At 37.9% G+C, this 24,643-nt stretch overlaps 1 protein-coding gene across 4 annotated transcripts in view; it reads right to left on the reverse strand.

Moving 5' to 3' along the window:
* Positions 1-24,643, reverse strand: part of stxbp5l (syntaxin binding protein 5L) — a 189,849-nt gene that overhangs the window by 88,460 nt on the left and 76,746 nt on the right. For all 4 annotated transcript variants that reach the window (XM_084725403.1, XM_084725401.1, XM_084725402.1 and 1 more), the window contains exons 3-4: positions 15,065-15,146; positions 7,108-7,208 (exon numbers count right to left, since the gene is read on the reverse strand). In XM_084725403.1, the coding sequence (XP_084581529.1) occupies positions 7,108-7,208; positions 15,065-15,146 (183 nt within the window). The remainder of the gene's footprint in view (positions 1-7,107; positions 7,209-15,064; positions 15,147-24,643) is intronic.

The following is a 24,643-nucleotide window of genomic DNA, read 5'->3' on the forward strand; positions in this document are numbered from 1 at the left end:
AACTCTTCCAGTTCCCATCCAAAGTGCTGCTTCTCCCCTGGTCCAAATGCTAAATATTATTTATTTATTAATATAATATTCTTATAAATATTTATTTCCTGTACAACTATGGTATATTATGTCTATGGGTGGAATCACTCCAGTTAAGACAAGGAACAAGGAAAGACAAGGAACTACTGTAGCCTATATGAGTATACCTGAGTGACTGCATTTCACACTGTTCTGACACTGAATGACTGGAAAAAAGAATCCAGGTATGGGAAATGCAACTTTCACAGTCCATGACTTTTCCAGGGATTTCTTGCTTTGATAAAGCCTGATTGCTAATAAGGATGGGTATCATTTAAAAAAAAAATGCAATACTAGTACCCTGATACCGATACCAATAGAGTTCTTTATTTGATACCTTTTTTCCTACTTCCTGAAATCATTGCTCCACATTTTATGCATTTATTTTCATCAGATGCCACAGGCATGTAGTATAGCCATACTTTTGAATGTTTTGGTGGCATCTCGACACACTGAACTACCAACTTTGTTAAATATACCACACTCCACCACACCACAGACTGTATGGGTTGTTCTTACTCCTTTGTGGGTCTACAAGACAGGCGGTGTTGCACACTATACAGATTGTAAAGCTCCCTGAGGCAAATTGATTTGTTATATCGGGCAATACAAATTAAAATTTAACTTCTTTGACTAGCCTCAGAATACTTGACTAGAATCAGAGTGCAGGTGGGAGAAAAAAAGTCAGGGCCTTTGAAATGTCGCACTAATAATTCCTCCAATTCAAACTGGGCAAACAACAAAAAATGAGGTTCACTTTGAAAGGTTTTTTTTTTAGAGTATAGACTTAGCCTCTTAATGGAAATATGAGTACATAATGATAAAGTAAATTAAATTAGTAAATTCAATCAAAATATTTTGTAAGTCTATGTATTGCAGTATAATTTATTATTGTCACAAAATCCTAAAGCACACCTGGACATACAACACCAGTGTACCTCGGTACACCATTTGGAAACCACTGCCTTAAAGGTATTGCGTACTGATATCCAGCCCTAATTGCTATTAGCAAATCAATAAATAAGCATAAAACCCAGCACAGTATTCATGTGGCACATAAAATCATCATGATGTGATCCAAGGCTGCTTAAACCATTATTGCTCTGGGATTAGCATCTATCATCTTTATAATCATCTTAACCAGGGAAGAAAGATCAGCACACACTAAGTCACTCCTGTCCATGCTGATTACCTTGTAGTGGAGGGGAGATCATTGGGCTGCAGCCCCACAGCCACCCGCCCAGCAAGCGGCAGGATTATTAGATGGAAGACAAATGAGATGGCAGACAATTCAATAAGGATTTTAGGGGCTTGGGGAGATGACAATATTCAAACTGGTGGGGGGAGCAAGGAGTAGAACTGTTATATAAGTGACAGAGGATTATACAGTCATCTGTCTTTCATGTCATGTATTTAGCCTTAACACACCAAATTTACATAAATCTTCATTTAAGAACATGTCCTGATTAACCTGTGTGGATTATTAGATCTAATTCTTAAACACAAAAAGCATCAGAATTGCACAAATCATGTATCACTGTGTAAAAATGTTGATAGTTACTGATCTAAATTGCCATATTTCAAAAAAGAGTCACCCAGTGAGTCATGATATTTTCCCTGTGAACAAAGTTTTAAAGTTTTTTTTTTCTTTTTTAATGAGGCTTCTTTAGAAAATACTCTCAGTGCTGATTGCCTCCATTATGAGCTGACCATTTACATAAAATATCACAGGAAGAATCAAATAAAAGACAAGGGTCTTGGGAGAAATCAATGGAAGACAGGATAAGAAGATGACAGGGAGGGGAAGAAAGTAAGTAGTGATGAAAAGAGATCCAGAGGGCAATATGGATGAAGTCAAATGTGTGGTTAAATTGATACCATACAGTCGGACCAGGCATTATTGGACCTTATAATTATCAAGCAAAGAGGGCAGGAGGAGGTATGGGTTGATATGGTTGCTGACCAGCCACTGTGAGACCAGGTGAGGAGCAAATACCGTTACTTAGGTAAAAATATGGAGAGAATAAAGAAATCTGTGACATAATTTGGAGAACTGATGACCTTGCCATCTGCTCTGCATATAGATGCGACATCTAGACCTCATAGTACCCCAGAAAGCCTGTTCTATAATTCACTTAAATGCCAGGGAGCAGCTGTCATTATAAAATCATTCCCTGTGTATTAAAACGTGCATAAAAGCCCTGAGCTTTGTATTGCCTATACTTATAAAGCTGTCATTAATAACCAGAACCAGTAATATATATTTTAAGGAATTTTAGGAATCTTTTTGTCTGCCTTTTTATTTTAAAAGACTACATTAATTAATGAATGAATCATTTTGGAAGCATCATACAGTCTCTTGCCTGTAAGAGAATAACAAAAAGAGGGTGAGGCGGAGAGTTTCGCTGTGTGTGTTGTTATTAACATTATGTCTCCAGCAGTGGAGAGCAGTCTCTCTGCTTCACTGTTAGCTCTGAGGAAAGACATCGCTACCCAGCATGCAGAGCTGGCAGAGTTTTAGAGGGGAACAGACCGAGCAAAGAGTGATTCTCTTCACCACAGTGTTGTTTTAAGTTGTGTAATGCCACGGTGTGCGTCACTCAGCTGTTGACGGAGTACATCTCTCCAAGTTAACTGATGATAACTCTCGCATGTGTGCACTCTAGACAGTCCAGGTGCTGCACTGCCCTTGCACCTGATTACTGTCTTTTTCGCTCCTTCATCATGTTAATTAACATTTAGAAAATCGATTTTTGACTTTTATGAATCGATTCAGAATCTTCAATGGCCACATCGCGATGCATCTAAGAATCGAGTATTTCCCCGACCCCTAGTGCACGAGCAGTAAGTGCCCAAAACTTCACATATTCTCATGTGCACTTTGTTTTGTTTGGAAGAGTTTTAAAATTCTTTTTGCCAACAGCTTCAATTGAGGAGTGGTGGTAAGCACGAGACGCTGACTGACAGTTATCACAAAACAATTCTCTCCACAGTTGACAGTGAGTCATGCGTTATTCATGGGGGACTGTGAGGGGGTGTTAGGGTGCTAATTATCAGAGGTTCAGCCTAGAGACTCAGAGCTAAATGGCAAGTCACTGCCCAGCCATCGAAGGATGACTCATGATGCCCTTTTTCTACTTTTATCTTAAAGCATGATTCACTCCTCTGCCGCTGAGAGCGAGCGGTTCTGCTTCCTACCTCATCGCACCACAAGACAGGTGGAAAGCTACTGAAAGAGGTTTTCAACAGTTCTGATACAAAACATTATTCCCAACCTTCACCTCTGTGTGTCTGTGTGGGCATGTGCACCACATAGTGATAGGTACAGCTGCTATGCTGCGAGTCTACACTGTGAAAAAGACATTTAAAAAAGACTAAAGATAACAATAAATACAAATAATAATAAAACAAGATTAATTAAATGTAACCTAAATACTAAAGATTAATAAAATAGCCAAAAAATATACAGTCACAAAACAACAAAAACTAACTGATCGAGACAACAGAGAAGAAAAATTAGTGTTTTGTCACTGAAGTCTGGTCACTTTAAACAGAGCACTATAGTTTGTGATCAAACAAAAAGGGTCTTTAAAAAAAGGTCTTTCTCTGTAGCGATCCATAACATTGTCAGATACTCAGAATAAGGGTCTGAGCCTGTCAGTGGCAAAACAAGCACTTTGCGAGGACATACTTTGACAGTGTTGCACAGAAAGATTTCAGTTTTGCATCGGCCGACTGCAGCGCTCTCCCTCAAAACTGAACTAATTTTAAAAAATTGCTGTCCCCATTAGTCGCTTAGACGCAAAAAAGAGGAAAATACTGTAGTTACCCTTTAAGGTGTTATGTTTGATTTACAAGCTATACAAATAAAGGTTATTATTATAATTATTAATAATAATATCAATATTACATGTGAGTGTTCACAACAGTGGCAGCCACCCTGTCTGTCTCCGGCAGCATGGTTGGCATCATTGATATACCATTCCCTGGCAGATTGATGGTATATCATCAATCTGCCAGGGACTACAGATGAAAATTAGCCTGAGTGGCTAAATCTGGCACATTTACATGAATGGGCATAAATGATTATGTTAATTAGTGTCCATTGTTCTGGCTTAAATAAAATAAAGGAACATCTTTAAAAACAATAGAGGAGGCAGTCGTTGCCTGTCTCAGTCTGAAAGTACCTTTAGACTACATGAGTCCTAAGTTTAACAGTCATTAAAATTTGAATAAGGTTTGATAAAAAGATGCACAGAAATGATAAAAATAGTTATTGCAAACACTGCTAATGACTTGAACCCTGTAACTGCTGAGTTCATCCCCTAACAACTAGCAGACAGTACATGGATTTAACAAACCCCCTTATCCTTTAAGGCGCTGTTGCATTATGAAAGTGCCACTGGTCGAGCTTTATGCTCTATGTGCGCTTTTGTAGCAGGATTGAAAGTCTTCTGTCTCTGGGAGAAAGCTTATTGCTCTCTTGTGATGACAAGTTTCAAGAGAGAGAAAACATCCTGTGATTCATCTGAAGTCCTTGACTTGTAATAGGACCCAGGCTGAGTTAGCTTTCACATGCCCTCTTCAACAGTAACACTTGAATTGACAGTCACCCACATTTCTATGAAAAAATAAAACTTTGTAGAAAAAAAATAAATACTTTGATTTATGTGATTTTTGAATGCAAATTATATTCCATCACATTCAAGAGGAATGTAGTCATATTCACTAAATGTCCTTGCCCATGATGACACAGCTGCCACACGGTGGAAATTAACTTTTATTTGGAATGAATAGACATTTTTTCTTGAAAAAAGACAAAATAAAAACAAAATGTCTCAAAATTGTTCAACTTAAATATGAAGCACTGGAACATTATCACAAACTACAGCAAGAGGAATATATTCAACATAAAGTTAATGGAATCATTCGTGTTGCATTATTCTGTCTTCTGTGTTTTGTTGTGAATACATCTTTTCAAATGTACTTCCTTTTTGTTTGAAGGTTTCTTCAATCGATTTCTGATAGCTAGTCTGAATTTTTTCAATGAAAAAATTGTCTTTAACTCAGACAGAAGAATCTTCCTTTGTTTGGTATAGCACTCAACTATGATATTATTCTTGAATAATGGTTGCTTAACACCAATAAAAAAAACTCTTTTGTGTCGGCTGTAATTAAATATGTAATGATCAAAACATTCAGAAATTCAAGGGTGAGAATATCACTCAGGTGAATGTTAAACATATCTATTGTAAGCTTTGTGTCTTGCAAGTAGATTAAGTCTTGCCATGAGGATCTGTAGGCTTGACAATATTGCACTATTGTGCACTGAAACTTAACATACATAATCAGCATTCAAGGATGAACTTGCTGAACATCTGACAAACTGGTCTTGGTATTATAAACTGCATCTAGCATAAATGGTAGCATAATAGGGCAACAACCTGAATTATGTTATACAACCCTGTGTTGTACAGTGAAGAGTGGTGTAAATGAACCTAGAACCAGGGTAGGCATAACGTAAAAGGTTTATTCTATTTACACAACCGTGCCATGGCACAGTAGAAACAAGAGGAGCTCAATAAATGCTGATCAGACTGAAGTCAATCTCTGCTCCATTGTCCACACATACCTGGCTTGCTATTTTGCCCCTGTAAACAAATTGGTGGACTGTGCATGTGCAGTCGGGATAGTTAAACAACTGCAGTGGACACCTCCAAATTGAACAACCTTGTTTGTGAGACTGAAAAAAGCCAAGCCCTTGCTTACCATCACATCCCACAGACTGCTATTGTACAGAAGAGGAGGTGGACATTTACATGGCGGGGAGTCAGGCAGCTGATGGAAAGAAGCAGCAGGCTGAGGGTGTGGCACTTCCACATGTGACATGGAGATTCGGAGAGAGGGACAAGGAGGACATCATGTCTGTTTTAAGGAAGGGATAAGTACAGGGTACTTGGAGTTGATGAAATGTGGCCAATTGGAGGATCTTTCAAATTTAAAAGCAATAAACACTATCAACAAGTCCCACTCACTGGGGCTTGTCCTCCCATAACCTGTCAGCCAAGATTCTGCAGTGGTTATGTTTTCCCAGCCCAATGAGCACTTATGTACCAGTTCTTCAAATGGTGTCACAGGTAGGGCCTTAACTTTCAGGGAAAAGCTGCATAGCAGCACCAACCTCTCCTCTGACCTCCAGGACTCTTGAGTGGTGTCAGAGTGGAGGAGGAAGTGCCCTTGCCACATCAGCGAAACTTCAACAATAAAGTGAACAAAACTTGGTTCCTGACAATATGAAAACCTTAACAGATGTTGTTCATTTGATCTATAATAATAAAATTGAAATACAATTAATCAACTTTCATGCCTAGGCCAACTAACCATGAAGGTTCCACCAGCGCTCTCAGCTGGTGCAATTTTTGTAGCGACCATGTGAAAACTAGCCTAAGTGTCTCATGGGTTTAGGAGACAACGTGTCAAAGGAGACAGATTGAGCTGCCTAATAATCACTGTGAAGTCAGCTTTCACAGCCTGTGGCAGGGGACGTGGGGGGGGGTGTTTCACAAGGCAGAAGGTGCCGCCAGCTGAGGTTCCAGCCAGCAGGTCCTCCTTCTCAGGTTTATCAGACAGGGTGAAAAAGGATCAGAGGCAGGATAGAGGAGCTGGCCTCATCCTGTCAACACCCTGCTACACCATCTTCCAGATTGAACTGATTAAATGTGCCTTCCTGGTGGGAGAACACTGATGGCTGCCGATGCTGCAGCTGAGAGATTGACCTATATCTGCTGGTACTCTGGGATGTGGTGGGATTTTTGACAGATTTTTACAGATGTATTGGCTTGGCACACCATCCCAACACAGCAGGGATTTGCATCTCCAGAACAACAGTACTACTTGCTTGAAGCAATGAATAAGAATCACAATATATAAAATAGTATACACCGACCTAGGACAGTCACATCCGACTTTTGCTGGAGCTGTATGTGAGTGTGTACCAGTGTGAGGATGTGTGTTTTATCTATTGGGATTCATGCTTACCTCTCTCTGTTGAATTTGAGCGAATGCAGGACAGCTGGCCGCCTCTGACGGAGATTCCACAAATGTAGTGTGTCATCTGCACAGGCTGTGACCAGCGCCCCCTACAGACAAAAAAATACATATGAGTACAGAATCATTACAGGGACACCTGGCGTTTTGGAATTGGCCCAAGTCCTGTAGTCCTGGTTGATTAGACTGGGAGGACAAAGGATAAAAACACAGTAGATTTCAGCTGTAGGGCACCCAAACGTATCCAACGTAATGAAGTACAGTGGCTTTGAAGTACACATGTAAGACCTAAAATAGTTCAAAGGAGGCTTAGAACATAACATAATTTCCCAAATAATACTTGTAGATATGAGGTGAGGAATTTTAAATAAAAACTCATCACTTTTGGCTACCCTTGCACTCAAAACAGCAAGACTGTTGAGATTTTCTTTTTGTGAATCAGCTTTCCCTCAACTTACCTCAACCATACTTCACTCAGAAACAGATTTTCCACATTTCCCAGCATGCCCTTTGACAGTTAATGGAGAATCTGCTGGAGCTGTGCCTGTGCAACAGTCCTATAGTATTTAGAATATATAAGTGCAGAGACAGATTGCCAGCAACACAAAAACAGAAAGAGAGTAAGTTTACAATTGAGGAAAATTGAGTTGCTCCCCTGATTCTACTGAACATCTTGTGACTGTACTGAATTCTGGTCCATTGCAACAACTGAGGTGGTAGCTTTCCAGCTATTGTGATGTAAATATCTACAATATTAGTAGTAACTACAGTTCTACAGTACTTACACAGTGAGGGCTTTTACTGTATCTTTAAAACGTAAGTCAAGTTTCAGCAATAGACCTACTAAGTAAACACTCCTGTTATGAGACATGCTATATGTTAAAGTTAAATTCCACAATTATACAAAATTTAGAGTTATAAAATGTAAATGTATGATATGTTACAATGGAATTACAGCCTTGCGGTGGCTCCAATATCCAGCAAGTTGCAGTTTACACCTATGTTTGTCCAGATCTTCTGTATTACATTTAGCAAAGACTTTGAGGGATTTTTGTTTTCTTTTTGAAATGTTCTTTTTATTCAAGTAAAAAGTCAGCAGGTACAAAGTATCTTACAACATAGACTTTTGTTTGCAAAACGTGCACAGACTTATACACACTCACTCTCTCTCTCTCTCTCACACACACACACACACACACACACACACACACACACACACACACACGCATGCACACACACGCATGCACACACACACACATACACAGAAATCTCAACAGGTTAGAACATCCCCAAAACAGGTGGCAATCATTTGCTCCTATAGACCCCCAGTCTCTCCAGTATGCTGTCTGTGTCATACTGACTTTGGAGGAATTTAATGAAAGTGTATTAAATGTATTTTATTTTTTACATATTGACATGTATGACTCCAGTGAATAATTTCCAGTGAAAAACAGGTTGTCTTCCCGTCCCAACTATTTTTACAGTACAGCAGTAGTGGTACAAAGGACCGGAGAGAGGAGAGTTATATATTGCCAGGTATGATTAATTATAATATACACCTGTGCCACTTGTGGATACAGTACGTTGAAAAAATGTGGACCTAATTTTTCTCTGACCATCTTGGCTCCTGCAAAATCACACTGACATATGAAATTGGATGAAAACCGTGAGAGTACAATGACACATCATTTTCAAATTATTTCAGCTGGTATTGGACCTATTTCCGAGGATTGTAATTACAGTGAAATTCCCAATGCAGCTTTGCTACCCGGGGTGTTACTGTATAGGAGCCCAGGGAGAATTATCTTTAGATTACAAACTTAATCACTGGATTAAAGACTGCACAGTGCATGGGAGGATGAAAACATTGCTTCACACTGATTTCCATTTGGGTGAATATGTTCCCCTCACTCACTGAACAGCAACTCTGAACAGGAACAATATTAGCTGCACAATCTTTCAGGGAGGTGAGAGAAAAAAAGTTTATTCAGTTTATTAGTATAGATTAAATAAGGAACCCGATGAACAACATGTCCGTGAATGTTCTTGAGATTTGGATAAACAACACTGTACCGTAAAGGAAGTTGGACATTTTGTGGACCTTCAATTTGTTTTTATGTAGAAAACACAGAGACAATGTCAGTATTTTCTGAAGTTGTCCAAAAACTCACCATGAATTTAACTATTTTTAAGGGGGAAATGATAGTTTACAGTCAACCAATAATAGGATTTAGTATTTTCTGACAAAAACTCATCTGTGACAAATTCTTTTTATCCCATCATCATCCAATTTCTAAATGAATGAATAAATATCGTTAACTTTTCAGTGTTGCCAGTGACTCTTACATCTCACTTAACAACATGACAGCTAGTTCATAAAAGCCTATTTGCAACATGAGCGATGAAGCCTTGTTTCTGAGACAAATATTTGAACTTCATAAATGAATTCAACAGGAAAGAAAGATTTAATGAACAACTTAATTATTTAAGCATTTTCCACCTACTGCCCTACTACCCATTTTGTTTGATGCCCCTCTTTCTCCATACATAAAAAAGGATATGCTGCTCCTTAGCCACATCAAATTTGACTGATGCGGTACGTGCTGATGATTATGTCACACTTTGAGGAAATCAGAATGTCTGATGCGAATCTTAATTTCTTTTTATTCATTTATTTTTTTCACGTTACCCAAAATCTTTACTGGAACATTCTAAAACATTTTTATGTTGGTGGAATTTGCATGTTTTTGAATTTCTGTAATTTGGGAATTTGAACAAATGTTTGTTACCTGACCAAATGTCCAGGAAATATATTTTGTGTCTCTATTTCTGGTAGCACTCTCTTAAATAAAGCTCATTTGAATAAGGAGATCTTAGTATGTGCTGGTTTGTCTCATTATTTCTTTCTACTGGCACTGGTGCTTGTATTTGTTGACAATCTGAGTAACTTATGTAAGTTAATATGTTATTATGTGTATATTTCTGTCATAGAAATGTAATTTAATTTAGCTATTTTTGTTTTCACTGTATTTATTCAGGCATCACATTCTTCATACAATTTAGCATAGTGATGCACTGATTGTAATTTTCTTGGAAGACTCTGACCTAGATTTAGTTTTTAAAAAGCCAATTGACAGAATACACAAATGTTTTTGGAATTTTTCTTTTAAGGGAAATTAAATTGGCTGTTCATAATAAAACACTATTAAATAACTTTTACATTCTCATGGGAAAGCAGATGTAAACAAAATGAAGACTGACTTGGTGCTACAGTTTACCTTAGTAATGCTTTCCAGTGAGAAGAACAAATGCAAAAGGCGAAACAAGTCTAGATGAGAAAGTGTTTGTGGAGAAACTGTCAACAGGAGGTGTTTATTCTTCAGCCAGAACTGAAGCTGAGTTTTCTGTTGCCTTGTAGACTTGCCAATGACATGCTATTGTGTGAGTGTGAGTGTATGTGTGTGTGTGTGTGTGTGTGTGACCAGCACCTTAAATATTCAAAGATTCAAGGACATTCACCATTAACATACTGGACATAATTGTGTAAGGAAAATAGAGTTGTACTTCCTTCACATGTGAGTATGAATGTATGGACATATATATATATATATATGTATATATATATACAATGAGATATCTAACACTGACCAGCTGTGATGGCCACTCGATCTGAAAACCAGCTAATTCTGGTTGATTGATCAGTGCATCTCTAGTTTAGCAAGATAGTATTTGTTTCCTTCTTGCTGCAACTTTTCTATTTACAATTACTGTTAAACTGACATTAGAAATCTGTTCCTTGTTTTGTGAAAGAAATCTGACAAACTGGTCATTTAAAGGGACAGTTCATCCCAAAATCTGGCCAGTATTACTAATCATTATTCTACAGCATTTTGGTGTGAGTTGCAATGTTTTGGAGATATTGGCCCTAGAGACATCTGCCTTCTTTTGAATATATTGGGACTAAATGGTACTTGACTTGTGGTGCTCAAAGTGACAAACTCATCAACACTGCCTCTTCCCAGAAATCATGATCCAGTTACTACAGATGATCCATAGACCTAAGTCAAGTTACTAGAGAGAAGGCGGACATCTTTAAGGCTGATACCTCCAAAACTCGCACACCAAAACTATCTAGACAGACAGACAGCAATATAGGTCAGAAAAAAAAATATATTTTTGATTTTGGAGTGAATTGGTCCTTTAAAATGTAGATAAACTGGATTTAACAAAAATGGGAATGCAGAACAGAGATACTGTAGACCTAACTCAGCTGTGAGCTGCTGTTATGGGCCTAAATAAGAGATGATACAACATAGAGTTGCTTGTATTACTCATCATCACAATCCATAATCACTCATCCCCATTAATAACTGCATAATTATCAAAGGATGATTCTGAAGATTCTTTCTATGCTGGTGATGTTTGTTTCTGTCGCCTGAGGAAGTGAGAGGAGGTGGAGCAGCAGCTAATGAAGAAATCATCATGCCAGACAAAAAAAAATAAGAGTGTGAGAGACAGACAGGGTGAGAGCAGGGTCCACGACTCCATTACGGTATAATTATCTTGATGTCTTGATGGAAACACAGGCGAGGCAACCGAGTGCAGGTACAAAAAAGAACAATCAACAAGGTAGGGAGACAACTGCACTACAAAAACATGTTGAACATGGATTTAGGTGTTTTTATGCATATTTATGTTAAAATAAACAAATAAGTGATCTGGCAAATGCTCATTTCCAAACACAAACACTTAACATTTTCTCCTACTACTCTTCTTTGTCCTCCCTACTTCTCCAGAGACAGAGGAAATATGATTTGAGACTAAAGTTACTAGGACAAAAACTTCACAGGTCTTTAAACACTTTCCTCTTAAAACAAATGAATCATTCTGCTACAGAGGTGAGAAATTTTGCACAGTCTCTGTTTCAAGATTTTTAAGGAAAAGGGGTTTTATTAACAATATGTAACAATGCTTCCCCTGTACCTTATTTTTCTGCCATTCTTAAAAACCATTCTAAAATTCATTAGCCAATAAACTGGTTGGAGGAATTGGAAGTTTGTATGTTTCTTAAACAAATTTCCATCACTAGTCTCTGTTGCTATGTGCCTCATTAATGCAGCAGATGGCAAAGTGCTTGAAAGACATAATTTCTTGTCCCCTTCATCAATTTTAAAACATGGACATCATAAATTCTTTTTGATGTTTGTTTGTCAGTGTAGACTGATTGATGCACTGACTGATAAAACCAAACTTTATAAAACAGGTTTGTTTTCTAGGAGCTAGAATCAATCATCTGATATTTTTTTATATTTTTGTACATTTTAGGAGGTATGTTCACCAGTCTAAAATGATCTTGCAATTTCAATAACTGAATTGTTAGATTTTTTTCTCTCCAGCCCCATCTATTTGCAGCACCCAGCAAATTTTTTCAAAGATGACCCAGCGTACCTTACCAGCTGTTCAAATCAAATCAAAACTGAATTGTCTAACAATGGCATAACTGTCAGTGTTTAAAAAAATAAAATGTTTAAATCGAAAATTGAAGTGAATCATGACCCTTCAGACAAAAGTCTAATCGAATCGTGAATTTGAAGAATTGTGACGGCTCTAGAAATAAACATTGTTACAATGCTCCTCAAAACCATCCAACAATCCTCCTCACCTAAGCAACCTCATCTTGCAGCAACCTTCAGCAGCCCCCTCAGCCTCTTTAGATGTATTATTCATCAAGCAAAATAATAAATTCAGAATAGGCAAACAAACACATTAATTAGCCTATTCATACCCTCCACTGGCACAGTGACAGAAAAATAAAATAGCAAGAGAGAAAGACGCTTATGAGGATGACATGGTGTGAATTTTGACAACATAATAAAATGGTTGACATCTAAATGTGTTGAATTGTGTGACTTCTGTGTGATATGGAGAAGATAGAGGTCCTTAATGCATGCATGAATCATTCACAGGAACATCTGCAAGAGGTGGCCTCTTTTATGGGTTCAGACGTCTAATAGGAATAAGTCATTACACCTCACTGAATGTCAAGAGACTGCTCTGAATATGCAAGTCAACCATTAGCAGGGCAGCCAACAGCCCACACACTGACTCCAAGAGAGGGTGTTGACATACAGCAATGCTATTAGTCACTCTGTCAAACGATGACAAAACCTGACATGGCCTGAGGGGTTGCTAATGTAAGAGAGACCTGTCGGGAAGTTTGTTGGACATATGTTCGTGTACACACACACACACACACACACACACACACACACACACACACACACACACACACTCTATACTGCATGCTGAAACCTACTAAAATAGGCACACAGCCACACACACACATAGGGCTGAGCGATAAAACCTCTCTATATGGGATTGTGATAAATTTTATATCAAAAATAATCTAGGGCTGGGGGACATGGCTTAGAAATAATATCTAAATATTTTTAGGCTATTCCACGATATACTATATATCTCAATACAAACAAGTCCTCTAAAACAACATGGACTAAATCAAATATCACAATATTTTTGACCAAATACCTGGATATAAATATTGCAACGATATTGCAGGGGTGACTAATGCTGCTTTTACAAAATATTAACACAATGAGACTATTGATAAAGAATCATCAGTTATGTGGATAAGAACGGAAATCCTAGCATTCATGATATAATTTTTCTTTCATGATGAAAAAAATCTTATTGTGATAATGGCATCATTTCCACTTGCTGACAGAATGATGTCTCACCGTTACACACAGCAACATAGCTTACAGACATGCTTGAACCCAGATACTGTTGTGTTATAAATGCTCACAACCAGATACAAGCTGCAGAGATATTCCTCTACAAACATTTACTCACACATAGTGAGACCCACATGCACATAGTTATACACACATACAAAGTCAACACCTGTCACATAAATACCCGCACACCCCTGTTCAGATCCATCCACCTCCATTTGCCTCAGACAAATCACAAGTAGGCCAATGAGTGATGGAGAAGTGGGTTGGAAGAGCCAATGGGCTTTAGAAGAAATAGAGTCGGTAAAGGAAAAAAAAAGCAGAGAGGCACAAAGAGCACTTAGAATACAGGAGAAAAAAGGAGAAACAAGAAAGAGAAACAGCTCGGTGTTCCAGACCGTGTGACTCGACTTCTGCTCTTTGGAGAGCTCTCCTTTTTTTCTCAAGTACACCTACAGTACTTTGTTGGTAAACAAAATGTGTCATCCAACTGCAGCACACTGACAAAGCTGCTGCTTTAGTCCTAAAATCCACTACTTGATGCAGAGTACTGCCATGTGTCAGCCCACACAGTACTGGTCTGTCTGTAGAAAAGGGAGCACTGACGGATAACGGATTTGGAGGCAGAGAGGAAAAAAGTCCTTTAGCAGGTAATGGTCACAATTATGATTTCATTTAAATAGTTCGTAATGTATTGGCTCCTGCTGTTCTCAATAAGTGTGTATGAGTTTAAATACACAGCCGCTCCACATGGAACAACTGAGAGTTAATGAGTGATTAAGAAAGAAACTCCACAAGGCTGGGTAGTAAATCGCACAGAAATATAAAGAGGAAACTGAAGCAATAAGTCAGTCTGTTTCTTTTGACTGAAAAAATAAAAGAAAAACTGTGTGTCACGATATGAGTGACAAGGCATTTTTTAATACTCCATCCAGGATGCCTCCCCAAAGAAATGGTAGGGACATTCTGTTTTGATATCCTAATCAGGATTCTGGCTCAAGGGACGATGAACACTGCAAGCAGGGACAGGAGAGGTATGAAGCAGAGAGAAATGAGAGGGAGGTTGGGCATCAGAGAGGCAGCAGGGAGCCACAATAGCCACAACAGGGAGTGGACCGGTTGCCGTTAACATGCAGCTATGATGGGAACAGCTTTATCTCTCAGCAATCTCAGCTTTACAATGGAGTCTGGCTTACCTCATTGATGAGGAACTGCAGTTGAAGAACAGCTGCTCCACTCTCATGCTGACAGTAGCAGTCAACCCCGGGTCGTCCCAGTCTGATGACATCACAAAGTCAAGGAAGTGTCCAGAAGTGGAATATGGGTATATCAACACAGTACAGGAAAAAACAGTATATATGTATTTGTTAGTGATTGTGGTGGGAAAGAGAAGAAAGACAACATCCAATTGCCACTTGATAATAATAACAAGAAATAATAAGTATGTAAAAATATGTCCTTTATACCACACTATATCAGTCTTTAACTATTTTAGTTCCTGCGTTTGAATCTTTGTTCTATGATGTACCTGCACTGAAGCTGAAATAACATAGAATGTTACAAGTGACTTGTGCCACTGGCCTGCTATAAGCATGCAGCTGGTGCAATGTCAAATCCTGTTATGAAGGATGACTGGAGTTGAAAAAAGTGCATTGTAATGCTTGGTGATTGCTGACACACCCCCTACTGTGCTTCACCTCCCACCAAGGGGAAGTCAAGTTCAAAGCAAAACATCCATGCAAGCACAGGTGAGGAACAAAACCAGTGTGTTCCTAACTTTGTATTTTACCTGTGCAGAGGCTCTGCTCTTGTCACAAAAATGTTCAGAAATTTACAATGTACTATTGTCTTTCAAATAGCCATTGTCAGTATTCAACCTTTTAAATTCAATTATCAGGATGTTTCATGGTGGTAGTGTTTCTATGTCATCTATATAAATGAAAAAAAAGTCAAATTCTCTGATAGCAGCTTCTTAAATGTCAATATTTTCTTGTTTGTTTACTCTTTTACAACAGTAAACTGAATATCTTTGGGTTGTGGGAAAAACCTTGAGGATACCACCTTGGGCTTTTGAAAACACTGATCTGGCAACTAATTGATTAATCGAGAAAATAACTGACAAATTAACTGACGGTGGAAATAATCTTAAATTGGAGCTTTTGTTACCAGCCTTGCAAATCACGCAGTAACTGACCAGATATTATTCTAATATCAGGTAGGGCTGTGTATTGGCAAGAATCTGGCGATACAATACGATACAGGGTTATGAATCAATATATCGTGATAGACTGTAATACTGTTAGCAAGGTGATATATTGATACTTTTAGAAAAAGTGTAGTAGTATAGGAACACCACTATATGCATAAAATCTGAGTAAAAAGTTAACTTTTTTATGGAAGAAGGTAAATGTATCATAATATCACGTACTGTGTTCTTGAGAATTGATACAGTATCACAAAACATAATGTTGCCAAAGTATATCAATAGTTTCTTACACACCTAATATCATGCCTTACCCAGTAACAAAATTAAATAATCAAAAGAAAAAAAGATCTGATGTATAAAATTATAACCGACAAATATATAAATGCAAGTAAATAAATATATAAATGCAAGCAGCTGGTCTCACATTTCCAAAAGCAGAGAGGTTTGCTAGAGGGTCAAAAAATACTGTAAATACTGTAATTAATTGTGCATTAAGTGCATTTATATTACTTTTCATACCTGGAAAAAGAAGGATTGGAGCACAAGATCAACAACTGACACACTATTGTAATATATACAGTACAACATTAAAGCAGACATGTCAGAGCTAGATTTTCATCCAGAAGCTAACCCTCTGGCTTGGTTGTGCCATCCAAAAAACATACCCTCGGGCTATGTTTTACATTTCTGAGTAACAGCCTGGAAACCTTCAGACGAGATGTCAGTATGAAAAGCAAAACACTGTAAATGGGAGTGTTGGTCTGTCCATTATATGTAGTACACAACATACCATTAACATATCCAATATTATACCCACGCTGAAGACTATATTTACTGCATGTTTCCAGGAATAGCCTGGTGATCAGCCAATAAATCTATGCGCAGTTTGGTTAGAAAACAAGTAGGGTTAGCAGAGGAAGTAAACTCCCCAAGCACATCTTTCAAAACAGGTGGAAATCAGCAGGAGGGGGAAATGATACAACATGAAAACAGAGCCATTTGGATCTGATACAGGAAAAGCTGTTTTATCACTATAGGTTTCATAATGTTGTAAACATTCCTCAAGGTACAGCACAGAACTACATATGATCAGTCCTGCAATAAGCAAAACAACACTCAAAATTCTTTTGCATCCTAAACCAGCTAATTTAGACTTTTCAGTCATAATGCTACAGCAGTAAAGCCAAATTAAAACCAAGTAAATGGAAGTCACTTCTTGTTAGCCACATTAGACATAAAAGAGTTTAAAAAATCCAAAAAATAAGTTTACATATTTTACCCTCAAATCTGCAGTTGTAAAAGTGTAATAAAATTGTAAAAAATACTATTCTGTTATTCAGTCAGTTTTCAAATTTCTACTTTCTTCTACAACTTTTACTCAATTTATTTTCTGTGTTCTGTGTCTATTCTGCGTTTTTATTCTGTGTCTTATGACTGTATGTGTATATGAAATGTAGTAGTGTTCCAACAAAAAAAGTTCGGATGTGGCTCCTTTGCCCCCCCATGTCTCCCTGCAGGGATTTCTGTCCACCTCACTAGGCATCAATGGCCTCCCACACCTCGCAAACAGCTCAGGGCAAGATGATTGTGTAACAGTTATGAGCCAAAATCAAATATTTGTTCAGTTGTCTGACGGTGCAGAAAAAAAAAGTTGTCGGTGAGAACAAAATGTGTTTTCAGTTTAGTGAAACAATACATGAGTAAACATGGAGGGAAGGGCAAGAACAAATGTTTAACCTGCTGCAGAGTAGAGTTGTCATGATACTGGAATTTAAAAATTTTATATTTGATAAATTTTTTAATACCATGGCAAAAAGAAACATCAAATGGGACAATGTTCAAAATTTGTTAGCAAAGAAAAAGACGCTTAAGTCTGTCTGGTTTGCAGCAAGACAAAATTCAGACAAAACAAGAAAAAAAAAAGACTGAACTTAAGATTTTTTTTCATAGCTTTTGTAGGTGTGATACTTTCTTATTAGTTAGTCAGCATTGTATTGTTTTAAACATGGCATTATACTTCGATCACTTTGACAACCTTACTGCAGAGCAACTCGACGAAGACAAGAGGAAGAAAGAAATGAAAAACAGGTGACAAATATGTTCTCCTGAAGTTTTGGCATTTCTGGGAAACACTGATGGGTGGAAGCAAGATATTTACACAAATACATGTCTTCAAATTCATCTATGTTACAGTGGACAGCATATCTATTTGCAAATTCTTTGACACTGATAAGGAAGACAGTGACTAGTTATACCGGAGAAATCTGTAATATATTTACTGTAAATCATAAAATGAAATTTAAGGAAACATGCTAAATTGAAATATTTGCTTCTCTGACATCAATGCCACATTGTCTCCCTTTGGCCCCTCAGAAATTTCTATTCCAGGCCAAAATAAGTGTTTTTTATTTGCCCATTTCATGTTAATTAGTCAATGCTAAATGAGTAAGTGCCTGGTTATGAGTTAAAAGAAATCATTAATAATCTTGTAAAAAGTGTCGATGGCAACTGTAAATTAAGCAACATGTTAATGGAGTCTGGCAGGCAGTAAGACAGGCAGCCCTTTAACTCAAAGTTCAGAGTGTGTATTTTCATAGCAGTGGGCTTTTGTTTCAACAGTCTTAACTTTACATTGACAGACAATTGACAGTTATAAGCAACTGATGAATTTACAGTTGAAGATGTTGCATGCATCCTGTGCTACTGTGGAGCTCCTGCAGCCCACCAAAGCTTCCTTGAGTCAGCGGAGGAGGGGGCAGGGGGAAACAACCTGCTTCAATCATGAACTGTATATTAAATAGGATTTCAACCTATTTGAAGTACTGTCTTTTGCTCCAGCTTGCTATTTGGACTGCAGTACTGATTTCTGCATGTGTAATTGCTATGTATTATTCCTTTAAATCTGTAAAGTGTAAGTTACATTTAATGCACTGTCATTAATTAGAAAAGTACAATTACTGAAGGATAACAAGCACATAGGAGCTTGGACTCCACACAAACAACACAAGCTGTGTTCAGTAATGTGTTACATACAGCTGATATGCTAGAGGACTCAATCAGAAATCCAACAGATTGACAGTATGCAGAGTGAGCACATCTCATTTCAGTTTCACAATGTACTCTGAAACCAACAGGGCAGAAACTTCCAGACAGTCTTGCTAGACTGACTTATCACATCTACAGCAGAGCCATGGGCTTTGATGTGGTGAATTGTTGAACTGGGCTGCGGATCTCAGGTGCACTGGGAAGGAAAGACTCAGATAGTTCATGGTTCAAAATGCTGCTTATGACCCTTGGAAAAGTTCACTTTCAGAATTGTTTTCAAAGTAATTCTTAACTTTTATAAAAATTAGTCTAAAAAGCAACTATGGAACAAGTATTTTTAATGGCTGCTCTTGTATGGTGCAATAGGTTTTATCCATGTAGCGGGTTTTAAGCATGGGAATAGTATATTTATATACACAGTACATATATGTCCCACAGGGGAAATAGGCTTTAATTAGTGCCCAGTGCCAAACAGTTACTGTAGCATTAAAGTTCAACAAGGTGACTGCCCTGAGAATTTCATTTCACACAATTAGGAAACAGCACAATAACTGGAGTTGAAAACCCCCTGGGTGGTTGTATTAAATGCATTAAATACATTTGTGTGGGTTAATTCCCATAATTTGCCAGCCTCTATTCTTGTATAAGAAATATTGTCTTTCATACATGCTTGAAAAAGATATTTGTCAAAGGCTACTTTATTAGTATCACACTTAATTTTAATTGTACAAATTCATAGTTCACAGAGACAGCATGATACAGTGAACACTATCTAAAACTCAGACAACTGTCTACATGTCTGTATGTGTTTCTGTTTGCAATCCCTACATATTTATTGACTAAGAGCGCTGAAAGGCAGCTTTGTAGGCAAAGATGCCCAAAATAATGGATAATCAATGGAAAAACAGGCATGATAACACACACACTCAGACTGACACACAAATGTTCTGCACAGCTCTATTTCTTGTGTTCATATCATGTGTTAGTGTATGAGCGTGTAAATGTTTTGTCTGGTCCACCCACTGATATTAAGAAAAGAACTCAAATACTTTACAGTCTCCACATGTCTCCACTGTGCTACAGTGACACACTATCTATTGATGTTTACATTTCAGTCAGTGCAGTTTCCGTTAATTTTGATATTAATTAATGTTTACTTTGGGTTTCTTCATGAAAAGAAATTTCATATTAGTCAAATGCATGCTAAGACCTAAGTCCATGAAAATTTAAAGTTTTAAATAGCTGAGTGAGCTGAGTGCACACAAAGACACATGCACAGAACACCACTGTTGCTAGAAAAAAGGAATTTTCCAATTGATTTGTGCCCTGTCTCTCCATCTGTCAGCTCTGATTCACTCTCATCCAGATCAACTGAACTACATCAGTGAGGAAAAAAATAGAAAAGGGGAAAAAGTCGAACACCAAATATTCAAGCTTACTTGGAGGAGAGAGGCCTTTTGTGCTCATGCGCCCACACTGAGCCACCAAACTGAAAGAAAAATTCATTTTCTGACCTGTGGCAATACACTGAGCATAAGGAACAGGCCTCTCTGTTTAGTCAAGCAGTCTATATGTATTTCTCTTTTGAATACCCACACAGCGGGTGACTTCCAGTACAAAAGGCTTAAATAAAAACAGAGTCAGAGGAGGCGGCTTGCGAGTGTTACAAACTGTCAGTAGTGAGTGAGTTAGGCTTGTTGCAGTGGATGCTATAGCGGGTGCTTTATGATACACAAGCTTACATTGTAACACTTGTGTGTCATGTTCTGCATAGTCTGCACCAGTTTTCACTTATGCCATCACAATAATTTAGAAGATGCTAAATAATCACACAGAGCTGTGACAATAACTGCATTACTACAATACAATGGTTGTGATGCCAACCTTGAGGTTGAGCTCATTACTGTCATCCCTGCAAATTTTACTTTGAGGGGTCAATCTTGTGTTATTCCATTATGCAATGCATTTGAGATGAGCCCATGGATCTATCAATACATCTATGGATCAAGGCCAGGAACACACAAGCTGATTGACTGAACTAAGAATATGCTAACAACAACAGTTTTAAACATTGAAAAATGGAAAAATTATCAAAGACATTCAGTGTAAACTGTGCTGTACATTTACTGCCAGATTGACAGCTTAGTTTCTTAGTTTCTCTGACAACTCAGGTTTCTGCTCCACTAGCAGCACCGTCACTCATCTGCTTCTCTCTACCTCACTTACACACCACACACACATTACACATATTACATTATGCACTGCTTATTTCCTTAAAGGAGTCACCCTACTCTTAGCACAGTATACTTCAACAGTATCCTATAAAATGCCATTATTTCAGCAGTAACAGAAAACCACCATCCCACAGGAATATGTTGCTTTTTCATCACGGTTAGAAAAAATCCATACAACTACACCCCTATAATCACAAACAGTTTGACACATGTTCTGAACTGTGAAGTGATATATGTCATCAAATCCGACAGAGCAGGCCTGAGGATTCGATAACCAAAAGAAACAAGTTTTTTAGTGTGCAGTATCAAATTAATTGCCAACTGTTTTGATTATTAATTGGATTAAGTATTTTCTTTAAGAAAAAATAGGTCAAAATTCTTCAAGTGATTGATGGAGTAATCACTACACCTCTAGGAGGAAGCTGCACTTTAAACCATTTAAATTGAAAAACCCACTGATGAAAAGGAAGGTGCAAAAAAGGGAGCACACACAAAGAAAGTTGTGTGAGAAATGGAAGTTTAGAGATAAAGGAGTTGTAAGAGGCCGGCTTAGCTGATGCTGAGGCTGTGGTGATGAGTTACTCTGTGTGTTGCCAATATGACAAAAGGAAATGTATTATTTGGCTGGTAAAAAATAGGTTTGGACTATAGACGTTTTTTAATCTAGTCCCCTTTGCAGGTGAGTCAAAAAGTTAATTTCAGACACTGGTCGAGCATCAAGTGATGTTTTGTAGGGCCTGCTTTTTCTTTTCCTGATATCTCAGGAAAAGTCAATGTTATTAATCACATTTTTGTTTTATAGAGCAAATGTCTGCACCCAGACATTTTTAAGATATTAAAATATTCCTGGCTTTGACTTTTATTGGTTTCCCTATTTCGTTGATCCTGTGAAATCTTTCTATGGATATACAATACTGAAAATTTAAATGTCACACAAAGCTTCTCAGCCTCACAGAAGCAGTTTAAGCAGCATTTTGCTGTATTGTCTGAGAACTTAAAAACTGAAGTTAAAAATTCTCTTGGTGCAATAAGATTAGTGTGTTTATAAAGTGTATTTTTTCATTTTCTCTGGTCTGATTCTGCCTCATGTTGTCACAGAAAGAATAGCACTGATTGTTTGTGGAGGGCTAAGATCAACTAATCAGCACCATGGCCAGAGAATCTGGGGGGTATGAATTAAAATGCAATGACCGTCTACACGTCAAGTCACTCACTCAAGAGGAGGAGCTGGTGGGTGTATGTCTGATTCAAGGGCTGATTTGAAAGGGAATGGTTGGCGACAGACTTAAATCATCTCTCTGTCAGTCTGGATCATTCTCTCCCTGACAGGCGAGTCTTTGTACACACCCTATTCAAATTCACATCACACTCGGGACTGCATAAAAACACGTAAGACGCTGTCAAAACACAAAGCTGATGTGAAGGTGAAGTCGCCTACATCCATACAGGAGACAAACACTGTATTGCTGCCAGCTGACAGGAGAGAATGCCAATGAGAAAATGTAAGACCTGCCTGTTGTATTTGGGGATTTTTGCTGTGAAAACCATTAACTGACAGCCAATAACTGTCATGAATTTAAATTAAAAAGTGTTGTTTGACAGGCCAAGTTGACTCTTCGGTACTCAACTGATATTCCTTAAAACATCTTAAAAGTAATGTGGTTGTAATATCTATGAAGTTTCATAAGTATCAGAGGTGTTGATGAAACTAGAATGGTGAGCTTTTCAAAGAAAGAGTGGGAGAAGCATTTACCATTAAAAACAAATGCTCAACAACTCAGCGCTCTCTGTGAGCGAGACCAGTCATGTTAAGTACTGTGAATCAATTGGATCAGCCTTCCTCATCTTTGTCTTCCTTATATCTGCATTGTAGTGGAGGACACGCAGTAAGAATCAGCTTTTAATCATTTCTGAATCTGAGGTGATGTTTTGCTTCATAGCTTGTGCAACAGGAAAATCAGTTACAGCACACCCTCTTGTTATTTGAGACAGTTGGCTGAAATTTATCATTTATGTGGTATAATCTTTTTTGCCGTTTGTGTTTCATTTTTGTTTACTGTTACAGTTACAATGATCAGCTATAGTGAAACCAAAAAGTAGTGTGAAAATGGGTTCAAGATCCATTTATCCAAAATCATAGTCACATTAACTGAAACTTTGAAAACTACTAATATTTGTAAATCGCCAAACTCTTACACGTTCACACTCAGAGAGATAGTTCGGATTGGTCGAAGTGGGGTTGCACAAGGTACTTATCAATACTCAGTGTAGATGGAGGTCAGCATGCCCTGAGTTTGAAAAAGCAGAGAGAAGTACGAGCACTGATGTTAAAGCAATGAACTGCTGTGGACAGGGTCAGACAGGGTCAAAATATCAATATCAGTGTAAGTGGACGCTATATTTTAAATATTTCACTACTTTATAGAACTTTGCTATCAGACCGTCTTTTCTGTCTAGAAACCACTGTTAGGTAAGACAAATATCATCTCTCCAAAAAGGGAGTTAGTGGTCTACCACTGCCCTGATTGGTTAATTAGTAGTTAGTCTTACTGTGTGACTTTGGTGAATCCTAACTACCTTTTTAAAACACCAGAGTCATACCATAACATAAACAAACTTACCAATCAGGGCAACAGCAGTCTAGCAACTCCCTTGTTCTGCAAAGTAAAATTATTGTTTTTCCTTGAGGAACCTGGTTGAGGGAGAGAGAGCGATGTTTGGTGTACGTCCTACATAACGGCAGTTTCCTGTCAGAAAAGGCTGTCTGGCATTAAAGTAAAGCAATGAAATTACTATAGTGTACACTTAAACTGATATTGATTTTTTGGGGTGGCTTTTCTTAAGTGGCTTAAATATGTTGCTGACCCTGTCCACAGTAGTTCATTCCTCAGCTACTCCTCAGATCAAGGAAACAATACACACATCTGCTTTATTTGGTATGATCATGGCATGAAGAAATTGTTTTCACTTTGGGGTATTATTGCATGAGGGTTTTGTTTGCACATGCTGCTTTGTACAATAATAACACACCTGCATAGCGCATTGCTAAAACAACAGGGCAAAACAAGTACAATTTTCAATAAATTATCACTAACTCTCCCTGCTGTGGATAAACAGCCAAATTAGTTTCAAACATGAATCTAGAGCTGCACAAAATAGGCTCCAATCACAAGCGTGTATTTATCTCACCAGGGAAGACAACACATACAGTAAGTCCATTGCAAGAAACAATGACAAATGTTTTTGTTTGCTTTGCAAGGGTAACAAACACAGACAACACTGGAAGGGAC

The sequence above is a fragment of the Lutjanus erythropterus genome, chromosome 8 (genome assembly GCF_056507025.1).
Source record: "Lutjanus erythropterus isolate fLutEry1 chromosome 8, fLutEry1.hap2, whole genome shotgun sequence".
Lineage (NCBI taxonomy): Eukaryota > Metazoa > Chordata > Actinopteri > Lutjaniformes > Lutjanidae > Lutjanus > Lutjanus erythropterus.